Raw genomic sequence first — 26,144 nt, 5'->3', positions numbered from 1 at the left:
CGACCAGGGAAGAGGAGAAATCCCAAAGTCCCACATTAAACAGGCCCTGGTTAAGTGTGGTTATCCTAACTGGGCGTTTGTCAAAGCCAGGAAGATGCCTAAACAGTGCCCCAGCCGATCAGAGAGGAGAACGACAACAGCTGCCTAAGTGTAAACCAGTGGTGATTCCATATGTGGCGGAAGTTTCAGAACAGTTGAGACACGTATTTTTAAAACACGCTGTGTGGCAAAGTTCCCCTTTAAGTGCACATGGTTTTATTCCCTCTGCTATAGGGGCATTGAAAAAAACCTTGTGATCCACCAAGTCCTATTTTGTTGCCTATGTGAATCTTGCAGACTAATTAGCATTTTCCATTCTATATTTGGATAGTGTGCTGAAGTTCATTCTGTGCTCTGTATACCATGCACTCTCAATGCATAACAATTTACTCCCCGATAACGAAATATAAAAAAAATATATAACAATTCTCAACTATCTCAGCATCTAAACTACTTTCATACCTCCTGCACAGGTGCAAACACCCCTCAAAGCGCCGGTGCTGCTGCGTCCATTCTTTTTATCAGAGTGGCTGTAGCGTAGCTTCTTTGTCATGGTCCCATCTTTTAGCCTGACCTCGATGTTAGGCAGGTCTCTCCAATCAGAGCCTGGGGCCAAGGGGATGTGGCGCATCCGACCCTCAACAAGAGCACTCATGTCCTAAGATTACAGAGGGATGGGGGAAGTGGTTAGGCTTTTCTTAGTGACACTGGAGCAAAAGCGGAGGCACAACACCATCCATACTGATATTTTGCCATTATAAGCTGAACACACATTAGTATTTCGGTGCTGATGTTTGACCAATCTGTTCAATGAAAAAAAAAAAAAAAATCCCAATAACTTATCAGAGACGTGCCATTTCCTAGTTTTATCATGGCCTTATTACAACTTGGACTGTGTAACTGTATAACATAATTGCTCGTCTCTATTGTCGCTCGCCTTATTGTTTCTTTTATTGCTTGGTTTAGTCTGTTTTGTAAAGGTTTTGTGCCTTGTTGCTTCAAAGTTACGATATAAAGTTACTATATATATATAAAAATATATATATATACATGTTTTTTTTTTAATGAGTTTTCAAGCGACATTGCCTGCTGGTATATAAATTACAACGTAACCTGAGGTTAGTTAAAATTTCTAGTAAGCAGAAGGTGTTTTCAAACTTCAAAGTTCATGAAATGGGATATGATCGCAGAGGATATGTAATGCACAACGATCAAGGCCAACTACCCCATATAACAGCTAAAGAAGGCATTACAGATCAATAATTAAATGGCACCAATACTAGCACAATAATGGTAGTATGGTATCAAGTCTAGTGTCAGTGGTAACTTGAACAAAAAGACATGGTGCTTTCCCCTGTAAAGCCAAGGAGAAGCGACTAACTGTTCACAACTGCAGGCCCCTATCAACACAACATAATTTAAAAAATATGAACCGTCACTGAAATACGATCGTCATTTATGATGGGACGACACAATCGAGTGTGTGATCCAGCTTACCTTGCAGATATGATCTCGGAGAATAGGCTGGTACTGTGTTCCTCTGATCTTCCTCTGGAACCAGGACTGGGGTTCCCCGTTGTACGAGATCTCCAGTGCAGATGCACCATTACGGATCTCTGGCAGGTCAGACATGGTGTCTCTGACTGTGATGGTTCTGTAGATTCCTCCATTACCTCTGGTGGAGAAACAGAAGATGAGCTTTGTGTTTTTGGTATCGTAAACGCAAATCTGTGGTGGTATCAAATAGTGGTCTAGTTTTGAGACCCAAAACCCATAAGTTAGATAGCATTTTTGAGACTTAGGTTCCCTCAGCTCTTTCAGTCATTTCTTTTTTGGTTCAATGGCTCAAATAATGTCTTTAATTTTTCTGTGAAATAAAATTGACCAGTAAACCTTCATTTCATGAACCCCCCCCCCTCCCTGCTTTTCTCCCCAACTAGGCCTGGCGGCCTGTCCAGATGTCTCCCCACCTGCTAGTCAATGACTGCTGGGATAGGCTCCAGCATCCCCGCAACCCTGAGAGCAGGATAAGCGGTTTGGATAATGGATGGATGGATGTATCCGACCAATTACCCCACTCTTCCGAGTCGTCCCCGTTGCTGCTCCACCCCCTCTGCCAATCTGGGGAGGGCTGCAGACTACCACAGGCCTCCTCTGATACATATGGAGTCGCCAGCCACTTCTTTTCACACGACAGTGAGGAATTTCGCCAGGGGGACGTAGCATGTGGGAGGATCAAGCAATTCCCCCCAGTTCTCCCTCCCCCCTGAACAGGCGCCTCGACCGACCACAGGAGGCACTAGTGCAGTGACCAGGACACATACCCACGTCAAGCTTTCCACCTGCAGACACTGCCAATTGTGTCTGTAGGGATGCCCGACTAAGCCGGAGGTAACACGGGGATTCGAACCACCAATCCCCGTGCTGGTAGGCAACGGAATAGGCTGCCACACCACCCAGACACCCCCCTATTTCATTAATTTTAAAGCATTTATATTGTATAGAGAAGTCAGGTGCAAACAAATAGAAATACACATAAAGGCAATTCATAGAAATAATCAGTGAAAATTATCTCATGGAACTAAACTCCCAAGTGTTTAACAAAGACCCCAATCATTTCCCCCCTTACATGTATCCTTGACCAAGGCCTCCTATGGCTTGTAGGCCAATGTCTTCACTTAGAAAAAGTCAACCCTGAACCACTCCGTTTTGCTGCATGCAAGGGATCAAGTCAAGTCAATTTTATTTGTATAGCCCAATACCACAAATTATAAATTTGGCTCAAGGGGCTTCACAGCTACACATTCTGTCCTTAGACCCTCGCATCGGATAAGGAACTACTACTACTACTTTCGGCTGCTCCCGTTAGGGGTCGCCACAGCGGATCATCCGTTTCCATTTCTTCCTGTCTTCTGCGTCTTCCTCTGTCACACCAGCCACCTGCATGTCTTCCCTCACCACATCCATAAACCTCCTCTTTGGCCTTCCTCTTCTCCTCTTCCCTGGCAGCTCCATATTCAGCATCCTTCTCCCAATATACTCAGCATCTCTCCTCCACACATGTCTAAGCCATCTCAATCTTGCCTCTCTTGCTTTGTCTCCAAACCGTCCAACCTGAGCGGTCCCTCTTAATATAATCGTTCCTAATCCTGTCCTTCTTCGTTACTCCCAGTGAAAATCTTAGCATCTTCAACTCTGCCACCTCCAGCTCCGCCTCCTGTCTTTTCGTCAGTGCCACTGTCTCCAAACCATATAACATAGCTGGTCTCACAACCATCTTGTAAACTTTCCCTTTAACTCTTGCTGATACCCTTCTGTCGCAAATCACTCCTGACACACTTCTCCACCCACTCCAACCTGCCTGCACTCTCTTCTTCACCTCTCTACTGCACTCCCCGTTACTGTGGACAGTTGACCCCAAGTATTTAAACTCATATGCCTTTGTCACCTCCACTCCTTGCATCCTGACCATTCCACTGTCCTCTCTCTCATTCACGCATAAGTATTCCGTCTTGCTCCTACTGACTTTCATTCCTCTTCTCTCCAGTGCATACCTCCACCTCTCCAGGCTCTCCTCAACCTGCACCCTACTCTCGCTACAGATCACAATGTCATCCGCGAACATCATCGTCCATGGAGACTCCTGCCTGATCTTGTCCGTCAACCTGTCCATCACCATTGCAAACAAGAAAGGGCTCAGAGCCGATCCTTGATGTAATCCCACCTCCACCTTGAACCCATCTGTCATTCCAACCGCACACCTCACCATTGTCACACTTCCCTCATACGTATCCTGCACCACTCCTACATACTTCTCTGCAACTCCTGACTTCCTCATACAATACCACACCTCCTCTCTCGGCACTCTGTCATAAGCTTTCTCTAAATCTACAAAGACACAATGCAACTCTTTCTGGCCTTCTCTATACTTCTCAATCAACATTCTCAAAGCAAACATCGCATCTGTGGTGCTCTTTCGTGGCATGAAACCATAAGGAACAACTCCCTAAAAAAAAAAAAAAAACATTTCACAGAGAAAAAAATGGGAAGAAACCTCAGGGAGAGCAACAGAGGAAGGAACGCTCTACCAAGACAGACAACGTGCAATGGATGTTGTGTTTACACAATTTACACAATACAACATTGAAAGAGGATAACAGAATTACAATGGATTTATAAAATATATGAAGAACATGTTGAAAAATTAGTCACACATCTTTGTGAGAAGGATACAACATTAAAAACAGGATAACAAAATTATATGGATTTATAAGATATATAAAAGAAAATGTGATGAGGGGGATGCCAAGCAGTGTCCAGGTGACGGCCACCATCACCATGGAGACCTGGGAGGACAAACTGCACGTGCACACAAGGGAGACTCATATCACACCATCCACACACAGAAAAAAAGAAAAAAGACATCATTCAGAGAGAGAGAAAAGATATGCAACAGAAGAGAACAGTTTGCAATAGTCAATAATGCATCCATCCATCCATCATCCAAACCGCTTATCCTGCTCTCAGGGTCGCAGTAGTCAATAATGCGCTATAATCGCATCAGCAGAACAGTGCTTAGTAAATTCATCGCGACAGAAACCGACTCGCCATGTAGTACAGGTTGTGAAGCACTCAACTTAAAGGCAACTAATTGTAGGCTAAGGCAAAAAGATGAGTTTTAAGTTTGGATTTAAAGGACTCAACAGACCAATTGTTTGATGGCAGCAGGCAGGTTATTCGACAAGAACGGGGCCTAATAGGAAAAGGCCCTGCCACCGGCTGACTTCTTTTAACTTTGGGTAAACAGGAGCCCTGTATTTTGACAGCGAAGCGCTCGAGATGGAATGTACGGTTTAAGGAGATCAGACAGGTAAGATGAGGCAAGCCCGTTTAGGATTTTATAAGTCAGCAGAAGCACCTTGAAGTCTGATCTAACATTGATAGGAAGCCAATGAAGGGAGGCAAGAACTGGTGTAATATGGTCAAATTTCCTAGTTTTAGCTAGGATTCTAGCTGCTGCATTCTGAGACATCTGAAGACTTTTAGTACTAGCACGTGGCAGACCTGAAAACAGAACATTACAGTAATCAAGTCTGGATGAAACAAATGCATGTATTCGAGTCTTTGCGTAAGATGTGGACAGGAAAGACCGAATTTTAGCTACGCTAGGTAAGTGGAAAAAAGGCAGTCTTGGTGATTTCTTTAATGTGCTTATCAAAGGAAAAGCTGGGATCAAACATAACACCCAAGATTTTTGGCTGCCACACTTTGTGAAATTACAGTTGTCGATTGTTATCGTTACTTGATCAAATTGGTGTCTCTGTGCCTAGATGGTTTTATCCAAATATAAAAGCAGGCCTCTAAATTAGTCATTTGAGTATGATCATCAGCCCTTATAGGCACATACAGCTGAGCATCATCAGCATAGCAATGGAAATTTATTTCATAACTACGTATAATTTGGCCAAGAGGTAAAATATAATGAGAGAAAAGTAGAGGGCTAGGAACTGAGCCTTATGGTACACCATATTTAATGTCAGAGAATTTTGATGCAATATTACTATAGCAGACACAATGTGTTCTTCCAGATAAGTAGGGCTTATGCCAAGTGAGAGCTAAGCCAGAGACACCAAAATTACAATTTAATCTGTCTAATGGTATACATTGATCTATGGTGTCAAAGACTACACTAAGGTCCAGTAGTAGAAGCACAGAAGTGGAATCAGAGTCCATAGCTAGTAAAAGATCATTCACCACTCTGGTCAGAGCAATTTCAGTGGAGTGATAGGCCCTAAAAGCCGATTGAAAAGGTTCATATAGATGGTTTTCTTCTATATGGGTCGAAAGTTGTTGATACACAACTCTCTCTAGTACTTCAGAAAAGAATGGAAGATTAGAGACTGGTCAATAGTTATTAAGAGACCCTGATTGAGGTGTGGCTTTTAAGGAGAGGTTTAACCACAGCTGTCTTAAAACTGATGGGAACAGTGCCAGTCGTAAGTGATCAATTAACAATGTCTAGCATTGTAGGTTCCAGGAAAGGCCAGAGGTCTTTAAAAACTTTTGCTGGTAAGGGGTCAAGTAGGCAAGTAGTTGGTTTACAAGCTGACATGAGCTTAGTCAAAGTATCAAGAGAGATAGTCTCAAAAGTTGTAATAACAGGGACTATCAGTGACTCAATTGTATAGATATGAATTTGGTAAGACAGGATCTGCAGGAGTAGCTGGAGTTTAAGAACTAATTTTTTTTATGATCTCATCAAACTTTTTGCAGAAAAAGTCTAGAAACTCATGGGCTGTGAAAGGTGAGCAGCTAATAGATGGCTGCTTTTTAGTAAGTTTAGATACAGTGTCAAAGATAAATCTGGGGTTATGTTTATCAATATTGATTGAGAGATACGCTGTTTTTGCAGCAGATAAAGCACGCTTGTATTTCAATAAACACTCATGCCACGATAGGTAAAAAAAACTTCCAATTTTGATTTTTGCCATTTATGTTCCAGTCTTCTCCAGGCCCGCTTAACAGCAAGTGTCTCGTCGTTAAACCAGGGTGTAGGCCTCCTTAGTCGCCTAGCTCTGGTAGTGAGAGGTGCAACTGAATCAAGAAGACTAGAGAGAGCCACATTTAAGTCACTAGTGAAATTTTCAACAGTCACTACAGTGAAAGGAGCCAAGACTTCAGTCAGCTGCTGGCCAAATGCAGCTACAGTGGAGGGACCAATGTGGCGAGTCGCAATTACATCTGTGCTGACATTAACTGGACAGGCCAACAATGCTTCAAATTTGATGAGAAAATGATCTGTGTGATGATCAAATGATCTGACATTCTTGTGTAAGAAGTTGGGTTGTTGTGAAGCGTCTAGTGTGTTGGTGAAGTGTTCTGTGCCTGTCACGTCTCACTCAACCTTCACTGCTGGCTAGCAGAAATGCGAACAGGAGAGCAGAACATGCAAGTCTCTCCCTGCCAGTACATCGCCTCTCCAACGGCAATCCCTATGTAGTGCCTCCTCGTGGTGACACACAGTAACTGGGTACACCTTGGACCCTGGCTGAACTACAAGGGACTCGGAGGAGGTCTGCCCCCTAGACGTGCGGTACACAGGCCCACCGGTGTGTGGATATTCCCTGATACCCACGAACCAGCCCCCAGCTATGGGTTAAATAGTGCCACTGCCTACTGGATACCTGTTGTTTTTTTGTTGCCCTTTTGTATCTGTTTAAGTCGGAGAGTACTGCTGGCGTCATGTGTGACTGCCGCTTCTCCCTTACGTACCCCCGCTTCTCATCCACCCCTGTGTGTCCGTGTTATGTTTATCTGTCGTCTTGTTTCACTGCCGTTTATTGTAAAGCGACTTTGAGTGTTAGAAAAGCGCTATATAAGTTTGATTTATTATTATTATTATTATCTGACACAGCAGATGTGGTTGGCAAGACATTCAGATCAGAAACAGCTAAGGGGTGACATTCATTACCGTGTGACATTGCTGACATATTTCTTATCATCCACCACCACGCTGAGAGAGCACGCTCTGGGAGCAAACACGTGAAGAGGCTCAGGGTAACGAGGCAACTTCTCCCCGGGAGCTGCAGCTAAGATGATGGCCCTGCGACGGGTCTGGGCCACACCATACTGACCAGCCTGAGAGGAGGACATAACAGTTAGATATGATAGTGGCACAAAACTTCCCACTGATAAACCCAACAGTTAATTCTTTGATACACCATGTGGTGCAACCTGGACACATTGTCAGTAATGAACCTGGGTCATCAGGTGTTTCGGGTCTTAACATCAAACCCTTGCCAGAGCGACCCTGCCAGGGGTGACCATCTCTGACTTGTGTCAGAGATAGTGCATTATGCCACACGTCTTCCCTCTTCACCCAGAGCCAATGGGAAGCCTTTTCAGCGGCTTCCGAGATGTTCCTAACAGCTCTTCTTCTTTGCAGCCCACAAATCTCCAAGAGTCCAAGGACCCAGTGTAGAAACTGGCCTGCAAAACCCCTGCAGCCCACTTCAACCTGCTCACAGCAGACCTTCCACCCATTCCTCTAAAACTCAGCTACCAGATCTGCTTTTTCTTGCGCCTCCTCCATCTGATCTTCCCAGCGAACAGTTTGCTCTAGTAAAACCAATTGCTTGGTTGCCACAGACATCAAGACCATGGTCTGGCCTGACCATTGATGCCATTTCACAGCAAAGATAAACTTTTCATGTGGCTTTTTCTTCAGAAATTATAAAAACGTGATCTCATGAGTTATTATGGGTGTTTGCACATCGGGACAGAAATTTTGAGCTGCAAAATCTTAACAGTATTGCCTTTTACTGAATTCTACCTGCACCAACATGTTTGACCACTGGATTCCTTACCACCTTTAATCGTTTACTAGACATGACTAGGAGAAATAATGTCTCATGTCCAGTATGTATTGAGCATGAAATGGTCTCCATTTCCTCTCAGAAATTTTTTTTATATATATAAATGTATTTCTCATTTTCCCTCTTTTCTCCCAATTTAGTGGACAATCGATCCCTGTTTTAGTTTAAACAGCCACCCTCGTACTGTACTCGTTCGCCAACTGCATCTCTCCAGCCGGCAGTCTCGAAAGAGACGCCTCGCCACTTTCGTGACAAGGCGAATCCATGCCGAACCACTGCTTTTTCCGACACACAGAGACGCATTCATGTGACGAACACAAGCCGACTCCTCCCCCCTCCCGAAGGCAGCGTTGCCAATTATTGCTGCTTCATCGAGTCCGGTCATAGTCGGATCTGACGAGACCGAGGTGCGAACCCTGGTCCCCAGTGGGCAACTGCATCGACACAAAACCAATGCTTAGACCGCTACACCACCGCGGACAAAAATAAATAAATAAATAAAATTTGACTTACATTTACAAAATTAGAACATGAAAAGTTTACAATGGATTGTATGCAATTCTCATGCAGAAAATTTTTGTGATTCTGAATGGTGTTAAACAGCCCTTAAGACAGGCTGACTTTACAGCTGAATCCAGAGCCCTACCTGAAGGACACCAAAAGTACACTGATAGCCCATGCGCACAAGACAGCGTAGAGTCAGCTTCAGGACCATGGAACTTTTGAATGAGACAAAGTTCCTCACGTTCTCAAGCAAGAAGAACTTGGGTCTGTAGTAGTCACAATAACTGCAAGAAGTGACAGAAACTCAGTGTACACAAGTTTGTTTCCTTGTTGTGTTATAAATATATTGTACTTTTTCCTCCATAGTATCAGAATCTGTCAACTTAAACATTTTAGAAATTTTAATATACAGAACATCAAACAGCTTTGCAAAAAAGGATTAAGCTGGGTTGTTACACCAAGATAAGAATGACTGTTGTACTGTAGCCACGTACCTCAGGTATGAGACCACCAGGGAGTTCTTGAATTTGGAGTAAGTGCGGGAGTTGAAGCGGTTCATTCCACTAAAGCCTTGGCAAGGAGGACCTCCACACAGCATCTCCACATCCCCTTTCTGAGGCAGCTTCTGGCCCAGAGAGTTTGTCTTCTCTCCTGACATGACCAGCTTCAGCAGGATGTTGCAGTCTTCTGTGAATACTGTGGTGCCGGGGTTATTGAGCCTGAAGGCCTGCGCGGCAGGCTCCCACATCTCAATGGCCCACAGAGTCTCGGAGATACCTGAGGACAAGCATGGCATTCACTCTCAAGTGCTTTTTATACCTGCACTTCTGTATGTTTGAGGTTTTCCACTGCATCAACACAGATGTGCACATGGCAAGTAGTGCTCAAGTGTGCCCAAGGCAGTATAGCATCTACGAAATCACAGTACCAGATATTTTTCCCATGCTATACCATAAACGTTGGTATGAAGTGTTGGCCCAAAATCAAAACATGAAACATTGTTTGGGATTTTGGAGACGTGCACATCTCTGTCTTTGCAAGCCACATACACCCAGAAACCTCTTAACCGCATAGCAACACAGACATTTTATCTGTACATTTGCAGAGGTGTGTCTCAGTTCAAAGATGCTCTTTGAAAATAAGGCTCCAGGTTTCTTAGCCTCCAAAGTTCAAAACATTGAAGTTCGATCAGCTGAGACAAAACAGGACACCGTTAAGTATCGGTGCCCAACCACGTGCCAATGAGGGCTGCATGTGCATTGCTGGGTAACTGCCACCATAGAAGTAAATGTTGTGTTGTTCTTGTAAGGATGAGGTCCTTACCAGCCTGGTGGAAACCTTCGGATAGTCCACCACAGCCGGAGAACACATCCAAGGTGCGATACTTGGGTACTCTAGGCTTCTGTGATTCCTGCAAATCTGGTGTTTCCTGTGCAGCTGAAGACTTCACTTTGCTTTTACCTGTTTTAAAAAAACACCTCAAGAATTGAAATTCTCATCCAAACTATGAGATTAATAATCCACACTATGAGATCAATAAAACAGCATGCATTTTATGAGTAAAATGAAATTTTGACGAACCTTTTCCTTTGCCCTTTCCTTTTCCCTTGTGAGCAGCTGAGCGGGCATGGTTCGGTGGGTCCTCAAAGCTCTTTGTCTTAGCATTGTAAGCCTGTGTGATGAATAAGGTTTGTGTATATGAATCTGTCACAGCTGGTATATTTACATGCAGACAATACGATACATGATTTAAAGCATTACTCCAACTTTAGAAAGTCTCAAACTCCCTTATCTGATCATCTTTGTTGAAGTAGAGTCAAAACTAAGCATAATATGATTAAGAAACTGGGATGGAGTGGGGTGTGGATCAACTGTCCTAAATTACTCTCAGAACTACTCTCGGGGTCGATTGGACTCGTTAGCCTTTGTTGGGAGCCAATCTAGGAGAAGGACAACTCTGATTTCAAACCCGGGTAGATGAAACTTGTTAGCTTTGTCAGGCAGTTCATCTAGGAGAAGGAAAACTCTGATTCAAAACCTCCACTGCCTTGCTGGTATACTCGTCTATGGGAAAGGCTTCGGGAAGAAACCCTGAGGTAAAATCTGCATCCACCTCCACTGCTAGTCGTCTCGTTTAGTCTTGCCACTGGTAGTAGGTGGTCTCGGACAAGAGAGTGGGGTTGATGACACAAAACTCTTCCTCACTTAAATCTTTGTGCAAGCCATCAGTCATCCATCACAGGATGACTAGATGGTCCTAGTCGCTGCGACGGATGAATAACTCTCATCAATTCAGGACAGAAATTGGCTCTACGCCTCAAAGATGCACCAGACTGGGAGGGAACAGAGCCATATAGTTTTCGCCACCTAAAAGACTTATGCAGACATTAATTTTAGTGTTTTTTATCCTTGTGTTTTTAATCTTTGTTTTAATAAATGGGCTATTGCACACTCATTTACTCATCCATGTCTGTGCCAGAACCCCGGCTGTGGCACATACTTGCCGCAGACACCTTGATTTCTTGAAAAATATTTAAAATTTCTGGCTCATTTATCCATCCTTTTAAATTGGGTTACTTTTGATGCTTTTTTTTAACCCCCCCCCCCTTTTCTCCCAAATTGTACATTACCCCACTCTTCCGAGTTCTCCCGTTCACTGTTTCACCCCCTCTGCTGATCCGGGGAGGGCTGCAAACTAGAACATTTCTCCTCCGATACATGTGGCGTCGCCAGCCACTTCTTTTCACCTGACAGTGAGGAGTTTCGCCAAGGGGACGTAGCACGTGGGAGGATCACGCTATTTCCCCCAGCTCCCCCTCCTCCCTGAACAGGCGCGCCGACTGACTAGAGGAGGCGCTAGTGCAGCAACCAGGACACATACCCACATCCGGCTTCCCACCCGCAGACACGGCCAATTATGCCTGTAGGGACGCCCGACCAAGCTGGCGGTTAATACAGGGATTCGAACCAGTGATCCCCATGTTGGTAGGCAACAGAATAGACCGGTATGCTACCCGAACGCCCCGATGCTTTTTTTTTAACTGCAGCGAAATTTGATTGCTGCATTTATTGGAGTGTCTAATAGATTTTACTCCTGGTAATGCTGTAGTTATGCTTTTGAACACAAACCCTGACCATTCTTGCTTGCCGTTTTTCTACAAGTTTCCCCTTTCTCCTCTTTTCACATCTCTCCTCTTCATGTGACTGTTTCAAAACCTTTTTTCTGTATGTAAGGAAATAATAAACATTTTCAATATGGGATAAAAAAAAAAAAACCCCAGCTTGGCTGATAAAAAACTATTGAAGACACTACCTAAAGATATCACAAAGGTGAGTTCAGAGCGCATGTCCTCTAAAACCCCTCTCCCACCTTTCTCAGGTGTAGAACAGAGTCAAAACAGTTTCTGTAGTCCATAATTTGTGGTAAAAGCATACCAGAATCACAGCATTTTTTTTTAGATGCACCAGTAAGATCAACAGTCAAACAAAATCTATTTTGTGTTGATGTCCCAATAGACCAGAGTTAGACTGTAGTAAGTCATTCAATCTTGGTATCATTTGTGCTTTCATTAAATGTGTTTAAAGACCATCAGCATGCATCATTTTGCATTCAAAAGAACATAAAACATTGTTTTGACTGTCGAACAAAAACAAAAAAACAAAACAAAACAAAAAAACCCCCATCTAAGTGTGCTACAGACATTTATGCATGAATCCCTGTGAATAGAGGTCTTACCTCCAGGAAGTAAAAGCGATCTGGCCCACTGTTGGAGAAGTCCTGGACGGACTCATTCAGGTCCTCTCCATACTCTACTTGACAACGGCCGAGTACCTCTGACATGCTGACATTAACCTCCTCGTCACTCCAATACAGCTGGTTGATGTCTGCGTGGTAACTGGCTTTGACACCTTTGTGAGTGTTCTCAGGCCTGGGTGGTGGGCGGGGGTAATTAAAATGAATTAAAAGTTCAGCGCCTGTTCAGCAAAATCTTTGGAGCATGTTTACCAATAGTAAATGATGCTTTTGTTCCTGAAACTTTGCTTAATGCTTCTTAAGTAGAATTTCTTTAATCTCAGAACACTTTCACCAATATCATTTTAAACATTTGAGCAAAGTTTTCAGTAGCCTTAAAGCTGCATTTAGTAATATTTTCGATATTAACAGTGAACTAAATGACTCTAATGTGAAAGGATTGCTAGTGCGCTCGATCCCACTGAGAATCAACAACCCAATCTACAGATTTATCAGCTCATTTGGTTTTGCAAACAACACCTTCCTCTCTGGCTGAGTCCCTCCTCTTTCCAGACCAGACCCCCCCCCCCCCACACACACACACACACACACACACACACACACTAGAAAACCATGGGCAAACCACTTATGGCTCATCAGTTCAGAATGCTACTACTACATATTCAGCCCAAAATGGCTAAAAGTCAAACATAGAGAGGGAATGGTGAAGAGATTCATTTATATTGTCAACCAACACAGTAAAGACAGCAATGTTATTAACCATTTTGTTGGATGCAATACATCTTCACTAGACATGTTAGATAATCCAACTTACTTCCTTTCTGCTCAGTGAACACTAACCAACTGAAAAAAAATGGATAGCCAAAACGCACTGTTTGTTATGGTTTGGTTAATGTAGGTGGGTGAAACGGGAGATGGGAGAAGAGCGGGAAGCTTAGCTGTAGAGGTGGGTGTAATGGAAGATGGAAGACAAGAGGGACGCTTAGCTGCGAGTGTCTGTTTTGGAATCTCTGTAGACTACCATCCAACCTCTCTACTCATCAAAAAGCATGCATTGCAGCTTTAAAGATTGGTCATCATTTTAGTTGCATGCCGAAAACCCAACTTAAAGCAGGTATGCTGAAACATGCACTTACCTGTAAAACTTGTAGAGTCGAAGTTTGACCTCTGACATGTCAGGTTTTCCATTAATGCGCCTATGGCAGAAAATCTCCTTGATTCGTCCGACACGGAAGGGCTCCGGAGCATCCAGGTTTGAACCCTTGATGTAGTCTGAGGACTTTCTATAGTACTCTGGATACAACTCCTCGTCTACATCTTCCTTTCTGTGGGAGCGCTTCACAGGACTGGCTGCCTTCACACTGAGAGACAATGTCATAGAGAAAAGAGGGGAGGGTAAAGTCAATTAGTTATACACTTGTCTCTCCTGTCATTAGGAGTGTGGACAGATTATGGGTTCACTTTAAAGGAAAATTACCCAGCATATGCGTGATCCACTTACCTAAAATTGAATGCCTCAGGAGGCAGGTAGACACTGTCTCCTACCCTGAACTGCTCTCCCCTGAAGGAGGTCAGAGCATACAGAGCTTTGGAGTCATTGTCCTCATTCTCTAGGGGTTCGAATACACGAGGAATCTCCTGCTCCTCTCTCTCCTTTGTCCTGGCACAGCTGCCACAGAAACTGAAAGCACAAGATGGAACAAAGAAAATAAATAATCAAAACCTAGAATAATAATAATAATAAAAAACCCACTGAATGTAGAAATTGGTTTTGAGGAGGACAAGTAACACATATGTTTTTGATGCTCACTTGAAGTTGCAGTTCTCTGAACTTGTGAAGCTGGGAGGCGCCTCAAAGCGGGCGCACTCCGGCTCATACCAGAACTGGTAAAAGAAACTCTTCCCATCATCCTCAATCACTTTGATGTCAACATCCAATCCACCCTGAAGACAAATAGGAATAAATCCAATGAAGTCACAACACAGTTCGAACCTAGCAAGACTTTCCCCAGGTGCTCAGACTCGAGGACTCCTTTACCTCCATGAACCAATTGTCGGACGGGGCCTTGTACGTCACATTGACTTTGCCCTCCACGTAGTTGAGCAGCATATCTTCACACTCATCCACAAGGACCAACTCCAGTGGATCAGAGGACTCTCCCAGCACTGTGTCTGCGCCACGAAGAAACCAGTGAGCGTGGAACATCTTTCCATTGTTATCCTCCCACAGGGATGTGATTCTAGAGAAGAGAAATGAGCTTAGCTGGATTGCGTTCCTGTACACTTGACCAAGCTGTGAAATGGTGCCTTTCTGTAAGGAGTTAAAACCCCAGCATACTTCAAATCGGTTCAAATGACATTTTGTATGAATGCGTCATGACAAAAAGTCATTTCTTACTTTTCAAAATAACTAATCTGGAGGGTGGGGTGAGTACTTGTACATCATCTGTACATCCAGGCTGTGACCCACATCACCTGTGACCTCTCCTTGAGATTCAGCGAAATTTTGAGCAGCTTTATAATTGCAATGTAAAGAGTCATGCAAATGTGTGTACAGTTGTGTGTACTCAAAAAGTTTTTCCCATTTAAGCTATTCATCTTGAACAGTCAGAAGTCTAAATGGTGGCAAAAGTAGTTGCGCTTGTCAAGAGTTAACAGAAAAGACTGAAGACCTTCAGTGAAGATCACTAGAAAAAGATGTCCCATTCTTATACAACACATGGCCAATTGCAGTGGAGAATTAAATGGATTTTGGAAGAACTGCTTTAGAAAGGCAAGGATTTTGTTTAAAGCCTAACATGCTGTAACTATACCTTGCCAAGTAGAGCGGAATGGACGGATCCTCAGAAGAGACAGAGACGCAGTCCCCCACCTTCAGGATTTCATCGTTCACACGCACCGTCTTGTAGTACTGCTTTTTCCCCTCGGTCTGGGATAGACAAGACAAGATGTATACTTGTATCCTGGAGGCATTCTAACAAATAACAAAAGGTGAAAGAGTGGTACCTCCACAGGCTCTCCAATCCATGTTAGCTTGCACTGGGTCTGTTTCTTTCTCTTGGCCTGAGAAACCTTCTTTGTTGGGCCCTTTTCCATGGGTACATCTTCCTCTTCAATATTCTCATCATCCTCAGCTTCTTTTACTGCAAGGTTGGGGCATCTAAAAAAAGTAGATTAGTTAAAAGAATATGAAATATATCATAAGCTATATATCCGTCCTTCGGATGAGACGTTAAACCAAGGTCCTGACTCACTGTGGTCAATAAAGATCCCACGGCACTTATCATAAAGAGTAGGGGGTTCCCCGGTGTCCTGGCAAAATTCTCAACCTGGCTCTCTCCATCTGGCCACCTAATCATCCCCCCATGTAACTGGCTCAGTGATTCCTCCCTCTCCACCTCAAGCTGATGTGTGGTGCGCGTTCTGGCGCAAAATGGCTGCCGTGCATCACCCAGGTGGGTGCTAAACATTGGTGGTGATTGAAGTGAGTTACCACCTTCAATATGAAGCACCTTGGGTGTCTAGAAAAGCGCTATATAAATGTAATGATTATTAATATTATTATTATTATTAAGTTGTCCTGCTGTGCCAAATGTAAGATGCGTCCCTCCTATCACACTAGTGAACTAACAACCTGAGCGCTTGTCAGGTAACAAATGGTCCAATGTTTTTCCTCTGGACAACTTTTCCAAAGGCTCTCAAGTCAATTAAAAATATTCTTGATTATAGATCTTAAAAAAAGAAATTCAAAAAGAGAGGCTTAAATGGGCCCCCAGCCAAAGACTGACCAGGAATAACTGAAGTGAAATAACTAAGTTAAGCTCACCTCCTCTGTCGACATGCCTGCTTACTTCTGCCAGTTCCTCCAAATTTGATCATGTCTTTGCAAGCTGTACATTTTCCACAATCAGGAGACTGACAAACCTAAAGACAGACAAAAGCATGGCTCATGTAAGGGCTGTGCAGATTCTGATCATTTTAAGAGTGGTAAGTACTGATTTCTATGGACATTTGTGTGGTGTCTGACTGAAAAAAAAAAGCCAAATGCAAACAAGCCAACCGAGGTTGAATTATTTCAGACTCAAACTCACCTCACAGACACCACAGCGTTGCCGCTTAATCCCACCACTGTCTTTGTCATTTTGTTCTATCTGATCAGAGAAGAAGGTGTCAAAGATCTGGTAGACAAGCTTGGTAGTGGTTGCCTTTGTGGGGCCTTTACTATCCTTTTCTATCTTGGTTGGGTGACGAATGGCCTGTCTTCTGGCAGCTCTCCTGTCAAAGGAAGGAAAATTGAGCTTTTTTAGAGGATAGGTTTGTCTGAGTTGAAAACACCTGAGGATGCATGGGGTTATGGCATTTACGGAGCCCTCTGGTCGTCAACAAGCCATAGCATCAGGTGTATGAACCATGCAACATGAGTAACAAGCAAAGCGGACAAGACACAGGAAGAATGTACAATGCCTAGTTCACATGAATCACATCTGGGCAGTAAAATGAAAATCAAATAAGAGCCTTGGAAAAGCAAAATAGATACTTAAGACTGTTCCCCATTTATACACAACCTCAGATAGCATCACACCGAAAAAAGAAAAACAGAGAAACAACAAGCAAGCTAAGGATGCATTCAGATCAAGGCCTACCTACCAGTACAACAGCATGCTGCATTAGGAAGTGTCAGAGGAAGGTTAGACATTACAGAGGACAAGAAGCGAGCAGCAGGAAAACAAACTAAAGAAACAATACGGACAACTCAAAACCCCTGAAGCATTTGTGCTGCCAAAGAGAGAAGCAGCTAAGTAAATAAGCTAAAGGTCAGGGAACTGGAGAGTTTATGGGGAGATAGAATATGCAGTTAATTTGCTGCTGATGCAAAATATGAACAACATTAAATTTCCCTTTAAAAAAGAAGCTATGGACAACTTGCTGCTATGAAGGATCAATACTGCAATTTAAAAAAAAAAAGAAAAAGAAAGGTTGTCTCCATCACCTAGAGTTCCAGTCTAGGCCTCATGGTAAGGAAGAAACAGGGCAGTTAGTATTAGGCAAGGGGCAGAGTGAATAAGTACCCCTCCACACCCCCCAAACACCCTTTGCCCTACCTTTTCCCCAGAGTGACTCCAGCCAGCTTGATCAGATCTCGCATGCAGGGAGTAACAATGATAGGCTGCTCATCAGAGTCTCCAGCCTCATCGTAGCTCTCCACCTGCTCCACCACAAACTGGGCATGGCGCAGGAGAGTGTCTTCAGTGAAGCGGTTAAAGTTGAGCCCTGCCGGAGGTACCGTTGTCTGGGGGGAATTGTAGGGAGGACTGTTAGCAATGGCTATATCAAGATGTTACTCCAACCCTCAGCCATATTTAAAGTGAAACAATTTAATAGCGATCAGGGGCATCTGCATTAGCTGGTTTTAAGCAACAAACAAAACAAAACAAAACAAAACAGACAACATCACTGGACTATGGACTGTCATCAAAAATAAAACGGAAAGGTTAAAAAGAATTAGTTGTGAATGGAGGAATTAAAAAAAATCAACTTCCATTGCTTGGTTCCATAATCTCTATCCATGCCATTTTTTTGTTTTCCACTTCAAGCGAATATAAAAGTGTTTGCAATGTTAATGGTAAGATTTTCACTATGTTGGTGTGTTCAGTTTCTTATTTGCAACTTCTTTCTGGTAATTTAGTGCAAAGTTAATTCAATTTGAGGTCTCAATTATAAACTTGCAAAGTTCAATGAGCACACATTCATTGGGGCAAGAGCAGCAGAGATCTATTAATGTGTATACAGATAGAGTTGGCACACTGTGTGTAATGTGGGTGTATCAAACCCTCGGGGAATATTAAAAGCAGCATTTTTTTTGAAGAAAAGGTCTTGATATCAGTCTGTTTAACAATCCTCACCTCAATCTTGTTAAGAAGGTCTTCATAAGAAACGTCAGGGTTCTTCTGCAGGAATTCCACCACTATCTTGCTCATGTAGATCTTCTCCTGCATAAGTGCAAAGATGGGTCCATACTCCTCACTGGGCTGCATCAGGATGTAGTCAGCAAAGGCTACAAGTTTGACATGACATTAATACATCATAAAAACAGGCAGGTAAGACTGAAAAAAAGTTTAATAAAAAGTGTAGCAGTAAAAACTTTGTTACCTGTAGTGAAGCCAATTAAGGCTTTTTCTCCACCATCAAAGCCAGTGATCCACCAGGCATTGATGGGTCCAAGCTTCTTGGCAGGAACTCCACCTGTAAGAAAATGGGGAACAGACAAACTGACATATAGGCATACTTGCTGAAGCCTGTGCTTGATCATATTGGCTAAAAGAAACTTTCAGTCTGATAAAAAAAAATACATATAAACGAATAAATTAAAACCAAGGTATTTCATACCATCCAAGCATGGATTGTCATCATAGATAGGCTTGACTGCACAACTGAAGTAGAGCTCCACATTCTTCTCAATAAGGCCAGAGTCAAAGGGACAAAGGTGGCCATGCTTGTCGTACACGCTGCAAAACAGGAGCTCACGTTTAAGATTACAGGCCTGCAGTAATTCAGATGCTATAAAACAACATACAGCTACTGGTAGGGATGGGTACTGTAAGATTTTAACGGTACTACTACTCTTACTGATACTGCTTATCAATCTGATACTTCAGTTTTTTTGTTATTTAAGAGAAATAACAAAAAAAACAAAACAAAAACAAAAAAATTAAAAGAGAATTAATGTTGCTTTATTTTCTTGTGTCTGGACAGAGCATTACTTTTAAGTCATTTGTATAATTTAGTTAAATCCATGTGGGCTCTAGGCTGCTAGCATACATAAAATACCTGAGGTGGGTGGGGCAACAAGAGATGAACTACAAGCAAGGCAGTGGAAAACTGCAATTCTCCGCATGTATTTCATGCAGTTTCGCTAGATGTTTTCAAATATTCTCAAAGAAAGCTGAATCAGTTCATCTGGACACAACGTTTATTGATGGAAACGTTTCATCACTCATCTAAGTGACCTCTTCAGTCTAAAGAGGTTACTTAGATGAGTACCTCTTGCACATACGACAGGCTCTGAGAGAGAGAGAGAGATCTCTCTTCTGGATTGGGAAAATTGAAAATGCATCATAGAAGAATGTCTTAATTTTATTGCACATTAGAAATGGAGTTGTTGAGATAAAAGGTGCAAGATAATGTTTATGTAGCTTAATTAGATATTGTCTTAATTCCTCCAATAGCAGAACCGTTAACGTCAGCGCTTATCAATATTACGGTCTTTAATAATTTAGCACTGGTACCTGTTTAATACCGGGTTTCAGTACCCATCCCTAGCTACTGGTTCAGTTTACTGGGGCCAATCAGCCCCACTTGGCCTAACCATGTTGTGTAGAAATGAAAATGTATTGTGGCCAGATAAAACAATGAGCTATATTCTCTCCACAGGCAGTGGTTAATGGGTTAGGTGGCCTGTCCTGTCACCTAAGTATTCCAGGTTCAAACCCAGTGACAGACAACCAATGTTGTTTCAATAACCAGCTTTATGTGCAGTTGATAAGCACAGAACAAAGCATTTTTCCCAACTCCGTATAAAAAGGTGCTTTCTGGTCAGCAAGCTGGACAAAGTCTGACATCCAGGCTGCAATGCCCTGTGCCAACAGCAGTCACTTTATCAGTCAAACTGTATGTAATTTCCCTACTCCTTAGCTTACAGAGGACATGAATTATTGCAGATTCAGGTTGCTTAAAACTGTATAGTTCACCATTTACCTGAAGTTTGTAATCTTGTGCTGTGGCAGGTCTTCGTAGCTCTCAAATCCATCTTCATTCGCGTCAAACAGTGAGAGACGCTCATCTGTTAACATCTCTGGCTCATCCAGCTGTGGACGCAAAAGAGCAAAGTGAACTCATTACATGCTCTTAGTCAGTGACTGTGACTACAATGAATAGGAACTATCTAAAAATAAATTGTTTCATGTCAGACTTTAAAAACTGCTTAATGTTACATCATCGTTCTGCTGTTTCAAGTCAAAATGAAAATAGGGAAAAAAATTAAAGACCTTAGGGGACTATCACAAATTGAAAGCAGCACGTGGGCTGCACTGGGGATGTTCATTTCAACACAAACTGTGAGACCATTTGGGGTAAACTGGCAGATATCCCCATTGTCAAAGATAAGATGAGAATGCACCACCTCCTTCTCGAGGGACAAAATCATTTTAAGTTTTGGAGAAAAAAAATGCTGCAATACTACCAGTCAAGTCAACTTTATCAGTGGGAATGCAGGAAACTTATGTATGAATGTATGAACTTATGTATGTATAAACTTATGTATAAATGTATTAATGTATGTATAAATTTATGTAGGTGTTTAAATTTGTCACATTTAAACACCTACATAACTATTCCATTAAATCAATTAAGTGACAAGAGTAATAACAGACAGCTGTATTCCGTTCCAGTTGTTTATTTCAATGGGTGCTAAATCCCACCTTATTGTCCCTCTCAGCATTCAATTAACTCAAGCACAACACTTCCACTTCGGCAAGAAACTCTCACCGCATTATCAGGATCACCCTGAAAGAACTTGAGATCGGAGTCATCCAGGTATTGCCTGCAGTCGGGACATTTTGGGGGTGGTGTCTGGGGAAAAAAAAAGGAAAAAAAACAAAAACCAAAACACAAAAAAAAGAATTTTCTTTTTAAACGACTGGGACTTTACTCCTACCTAAAACGACCATGGGCAGTCAAAAAGACTGCTGGTTTTTAAACTCTGTATTCTGTCAAAATAAATACCCAATTGAGATGTTAATGCACTGCATATGTTAGTATGTCTGTTAGGAAACATCTGACACCAAAGTTAACATTTTAACAACTACAATACTATTTTTAAACAATTTAAACTTCAGAGAGACATGGTCAAATTTGGAATATCAAAACTGATAAAGTGAAAATATTACCAAAAACAAAACAAAACGGAAAACACATATTGCTAATCTAACAAATATAACAAGGCCTATAAAACTTGAAATGTGAGAAAATAACCGAAAATAACCATTGAAACAGTCCCAAACAATGACCAGAACTTAAACACTACTAGAATGACCATGGGCTGTCAAAATGACCAGGGGTGGTCAAAATGACCAGCAGTTTTTAAACTCTATATTCTGTCAAGATAAATACCCAATTGAGATATTAATGCGTTACATATGTTACTATGTCTGTTAAGAAACGACTGACAATGAACATTTTACATTTATTAACAATTAACATTTTAACAACTTTAATACTATTTTTCGAACAATTTAAAATCGCCGCTGTCCAACGCCTGTAAATACTGCAACGCCTCGGTGGTAGTCATGGTGCATCTGAAACAGCGGCTGTACCCAGACACGTTGGCAATAATCAAAAATCAAGTTTAGACTATTACTCTGCACTGGAGAATGCTAGTGTGTTTCTAGGACAGAGCAAAGAACATCGCAAAGGAAATGATGTGACCAACACGTCATAAATAGTGACATGACGCACAAATGACGTGTGGTCATTTTGACCGGTCATGATCGATTTAGGTAGATCTTATCATAACTTGGTTTTTTTGTGCAACTGATCTAAAACTCATTTTAATGCAAATATAGACAATTTTAGGAGCATTCAGGGAGCAGCAGGTCTGTATCTTTTTTTTTCTTTGTCACAAAGTTATTAAACTTTTATTAAACTTTGAAAATCCAAAACAGTCAAAATGACCGCCTTGGTTGTTCTAATGTTTAAAAAGTTTCAAGAGTACACCAACCAGTGCAAATAGAAGATGTAAAAAAGCTACAGTACAATTTGCTGGACCACAGAAAAAACTTCACCTTTGCAGCAGAAACTGGCTTGGTCTTAGGTTCTTCTGGGACTTCACTAAAAAGAGAATAAGTATTAATTTGTGTAATTGTTGAGTTGCGTGGCAATTGCTCAGAGGGTAAATGACTTACTTTTCATCTGAATCCACTTTGAGTCGCTTCTCTTCCTGGCACTGGGAGATTTCAAATTAATGTTATGAATAAGGTTTTTTTTCCATATTTCAATTTGTAAATTTTGATAATGCTCTAAAGAAATGGTAAATAATGGTTATTTCATCACCTCTTCAATATCTTCCTCCTCGTTCTTCACATCTATTTGACCATTTGTTGCTTCTCCATTCACCTCATCTGACTTGCGTTTTTGACTGCAAGTGAGAAGTTTAGTCAGACAAAAAAAGATGCAATTCTCTCCCAGATAAAGCAAATGAGTTGGGCTTCTTACTTCTCCATGTGACGTAATGGAAAAAGTGAATGATAAAATATAAAAGGTAAAAGATCAAGTGAGATTATTATATTTCTACTATACTCACACTTTAGAAAACATTGACAAAATGGTTGGCTGTTTCCCACTGTTCCTAGTGACCCTGGCACTGGTCTCTACAAAGCAGCAGCGGAAAAAAAGGAGGATGAAGATTTCCCACAATCATTTCATAGTTCCAGGTGATCAATTTTTGAATTCAACTTTTCAACAGTTAGAGATTCTCTAACATGCAATTCCACCAAGCTTACTTTTAGTCTCCGAGTCTGCCTTGCTCCGACGTCCACCTTTCCCTTTGAGAGCAGAGGGGGATTTCATGGACTCTGCTTCCTCCTGGGTGTCCATGGTCACCTCTCCATCATCCTCATCTTTGTGGGAACCATTTGTAGCAAAGCCATTTGTCTTTCCATTCTGTTCCACACCATCAACATGTGAACCATTCTCTACACACAGCTCTCTTCCCAGTACAGCCTCTACTTTGGAGAGGTAGCCATCCTGAAAAAAATACAGAATTGTAGGCACAGCACAGGACCAGTGAGATAGAGGCATGGGGATTAAGAAAAGTCTCAGGTCTCAAAGGCAGTAACTGACCATTGAAAGCTCTGAACTCTTCATCTTCTTCTCCAGGCTTTTGAGTTGGTCCTGAGTGTCGACATTCAAGAAGTTTTGCACCAACCTGAGCTTCTCTTTCACACGCTCCTGGGTTGACGTTTATGGGGGGTACATTGAGAAAGGCACCACGATGTAATCAAAAGCATTGTAATGATTAAAAGTAGGAAACAATGATACAATGACAGCGCGCGCACACACACACACACACAATGTCAATCACGAGACATATATTCTGATATTCTTTTGCAAAGCCCGAAATGAATACCTACAGTTGGGAAACATAATTTGCTTAATCAAATGTATAATTAAAAATTCTGACAGTGGAATTTTGTGCTCACTCATTCATCATTAACGATTATAGACGTACAAGTGTTTAAAAGGTCTAAAAAAAATCCTTTCGAAAGTTGCTTTTTTTATCTTCATTTACATAAACAAACCAGCAGGTCGACAATACCAACTAAATAAATTGCGGACGCCCAAAGCAAGAGTCTCACCGCAGGACCTACCTCTTCCGAAAAGCCATCCTCATCCTTTTCCAACACCTGCAGCCTGGGGGGGGGGAGACAAAACAGAAGAGATCGTCTTAAAACTAAATAAAACCTAACAAAAAGAATAAAATAAAATACGCGACTGCACGCTAAGCTGTCAAACAAAATGTCAAGGGAGGCAGAGGGAAGCCGCTAGCCCGTCATCGATGCGCCTATTTGCATGAACACGCAACGTGACAGCGAGCTAGCGGCAAAACTTGAGTGGCGCCAATTCTCCCACGTTGTTCAAACCCACATACGCCAAGCTGCTAACCAGCTAACGTTTATTTCCTTGTTACGACGGGGCTCTCACCCCTTCCCGCATCGGTCTCGCGAACTGCATCGTGTCTCGGCGCCAGCTAACGTTAGCTACAACTTCATGAGAGCGCCGTTCGGGCGACACGGCGATCGAAAGTTGTCCGCTAGTTCAAACACATCACCGGGGGGAGGGGGGGACCGCTGTTATTGTGCGTGTTGCGTTGGACAAAAGAGAGGGAAAAAAATAGGACGATACGTGCATGCTACAATAAACATGGCTTTATTAGCATCAGGGGTTACTATACCTTTCCCTGACATCCTCCGGCAGAGACAAGGAAGTCCTGGTTGGCATTGCAAACGGCTATGTAAACGTGTCACACTTGAAAGATTTAAAAACGTCTTTAAAAGTTGATAAAACGGTGTTAAAACGCGACTCTAGTGGCAACAGTGCGCCTACAGACACTACGGTGTTATCTGCAATGGATGCTGTGAGGAGTCTTTTCGCGCGGTAACCCGGGTATTTTGGGCTGTACCACTATCGCAAAGTCGAGGTGATGCTCGTACCCTTCGGGATATGATTTTTCACGTTTTTTGACTGCTTAGACAACAACGAAAATTATTTTGATATGTTCCATTGTATGATAAAGCTCCTTATTTGTAAAATGTTTATAACTTTGCCACTTTCTCGCCTGTCTTGTATAGTTACCAAATTGTTCACCCCGTCTGATATACTTGGCAATTGACCAAGCGGAAGCAACGCACAGTTCCTCAATAAAGAGTCTGGGGCATAAACGGATTGTTGTCGAGCTTGCGTCTGCGGTAGCAACTTCACTTGTTTCTGCACAGACGTCTGTGAATAAACGTGTGCCTTTTCTTTAGGAAGGACACGTAGTTTAGCGAGAGGGTGCAGCTCATTCTCCAATGTTGGTGATGCAGAAACCCCTGAATGGAGCAAATATTGTAGACTCTGCAATATATTATTTGATACAAACTACTTGTGGAAGAGCAAGCTTTGAAATCTTGACGTTTATGATATAACCTGTACTGGTGAGTTCGTACAGTGAGAAGATAGAAGACTTATTCCCTTGTTCATCTCAGTCATCAACTGGTTGGTACAAGTAAAGGGTATGTACCATATTTTGCCACAGGGTGGCACCATATGTCTATTATTTAGCTTGAAGCCTTGAGTAGCGTTCACAGGTTGTTTCTACATTATTGCCAATTGGACAACCTCGTGGTTTTGCATATTCTCTCTGGCATGTAGTAGCCTTTGCGAACCTCAACTGGCCAGATTTACAATGTCTCGTAATTACAGCAGGATAACGGACTTTTACCATGTTGATCATTTTTCTCGCACTGAGATTTGGCAGTATGACAGTTTGTCCTTAATCAGCCCACTCCCTGTATTGAATAAAACACATAGCTTTGACTGTGTGTTTGCACATTCGCGATAGGATTTAGCTGTGGAGAACCATCATGGAGAAATCCTGCAAGTCTGTTCTTCAAAAGATGTTTGAAAGTGAATCTGTTAAATTCTGCTTAAGTTTGATATTGTTCAGCCTTGTCCATATCATTCCGTGCAGATAAACGCTGGTGTAAGGTCTGCTATAAATGTTTTTTTGTGCACATGAACTTCATCTACAGGTTTCTGAGTCTGATGTCATATCCTGCAGTGTGCTGAAAAGACTTGGCAGTCTTCCCAGCAGTGCAGCCTCCTGGGGCTGATTCAGCCAATGTTCCCACCCAGGAATCCTGGACGTCTGACAACAA

At 42.3% G+C, this 26,144-nt stretch overlaps 1 protein-coding gene across 1 annotated transcript in view; it reads right to left on the bottom strand.

The window, feature by feature from the left end:
- The window catches only part of dnmt1 (DNA (cytosine-5-)-methyltransferase 1), a 30,845-nt gene extending 6,002 nt beyond the window's left edge, over nt 1-24,843 (bottom strand). The window contains exons 1-30 of the mRNA XM_056287292.1: nt 24,680-24,843; nt 24,096-24,138; nt 23,569-23,676; nt 23,229-23,472; nt 23,030-23,096; nt 22,780-22,864; nt 22,632-22,672; nt 22,512-22,557; nt 21,217-21,300; nt 20,428-20,537; nt 19,060-19,178; nt 18,823-18,915; nt 18,576-18,727; nt 17,775-17,962; nt 16,764-16,947; nt 16,499-16,596; nt 15,679-15,832; nt 15,486-15,601; nt 14,711-14,912; nt 14,483-14,616; nt 14,174-14,353; nt 13,809-14,033; nt 12,655-12,847; nt 10,500-10,590; nt 10,242-10,379; nt 9,413-9,695; nt 9,061-9,202; nt 7,511-7,677; nt 1,537-1,714; nt 502-697 (exon numbers count right to left, since the gene is read on the bottom strand). Of these exons, the coding sequence (XP_056143267.1) occupies nt 502-697; nt 1,537-1,714; nt 7,511-7,677; nt 9,061-9,202; nt 9,413-9,695; nt 10,242-10,379; nt 10,500-10,590; nt 12,655-12,847; nt 13,809-14,033; nt 14,174-14,353; nt 14,483-14,616; nt 14,711-14,912; nt 15,486-15,601; nt 15,679-15,832; nt 16,499-16,596; nt 16,764-16,947; nt 17,775-17,962; nt 18,576-18,727; nt 18,823-18,915; nt 19,060-19,178; nt 20,428-20,537; nt 21,217-21,300; nt 22,512-22,557; nt 22,632-22,672; nt 22,780-22,864; nt 23,030-23,096; nt 23,229-23,472; nt 23,569-23,676; nt 24,096-24,138; nt 24,680-24,726 (4,108 nt within the window). The 5' untranslated portion in view covers nt 24,727-24,843. The remainder of the gene's footprint in view (nt 1-501; nt 698-1,536; nt 1,715-7,510; nt 7,678-9,060; nt 9,203-9,412; nt 9,696-10,241; nt 10,380-10,499; nt 10,591-12,654; nt 12,848-13,808; nt 14,034-14,173; nt 14,354-14,482; nt 14,617-14,710; nt 14,913-15,485; nt 15,602-15,678; nt 15,833-16,498; nt 16,597-16,763; nt 16,948-17,774; nt 17,963-18,575; nt 18,728-18,822; nt 18,916-19,059; nt 19,179-20,427; nt 20,538-21,216; nt 21,301-22,511; nt 22,558-22,631; nt 22,673-22,779; nt 22,865-23,029; nt 23,097-23,228; nt 23,473-23,568; nt 23,677-24,095; nt 24,139-24,679) is intronic.
- Between the last annotated feature and the right edge of the window lie 1,301 nt (nt 24,844-26,144).

Source organism: Lampris incognitus, chromosome 10, assembly GCF_029633865.1.
Source record: "Lampris incognitus isolate fLamInc1 chromosome 10, fLamInc1.hap2, whole genome shotgun sequence".
Classification (NCBI taxonomy): Eukaryota; Metazoa; Chordata; class Actinopteri; order Lampriformes; family Lampridae; genus Lampris; species Lampris incognitus.
Note: the sequence above shows the minus strand (reverse complement) of the source record. Positions and strands in the feature narration are given on the sequence as shown.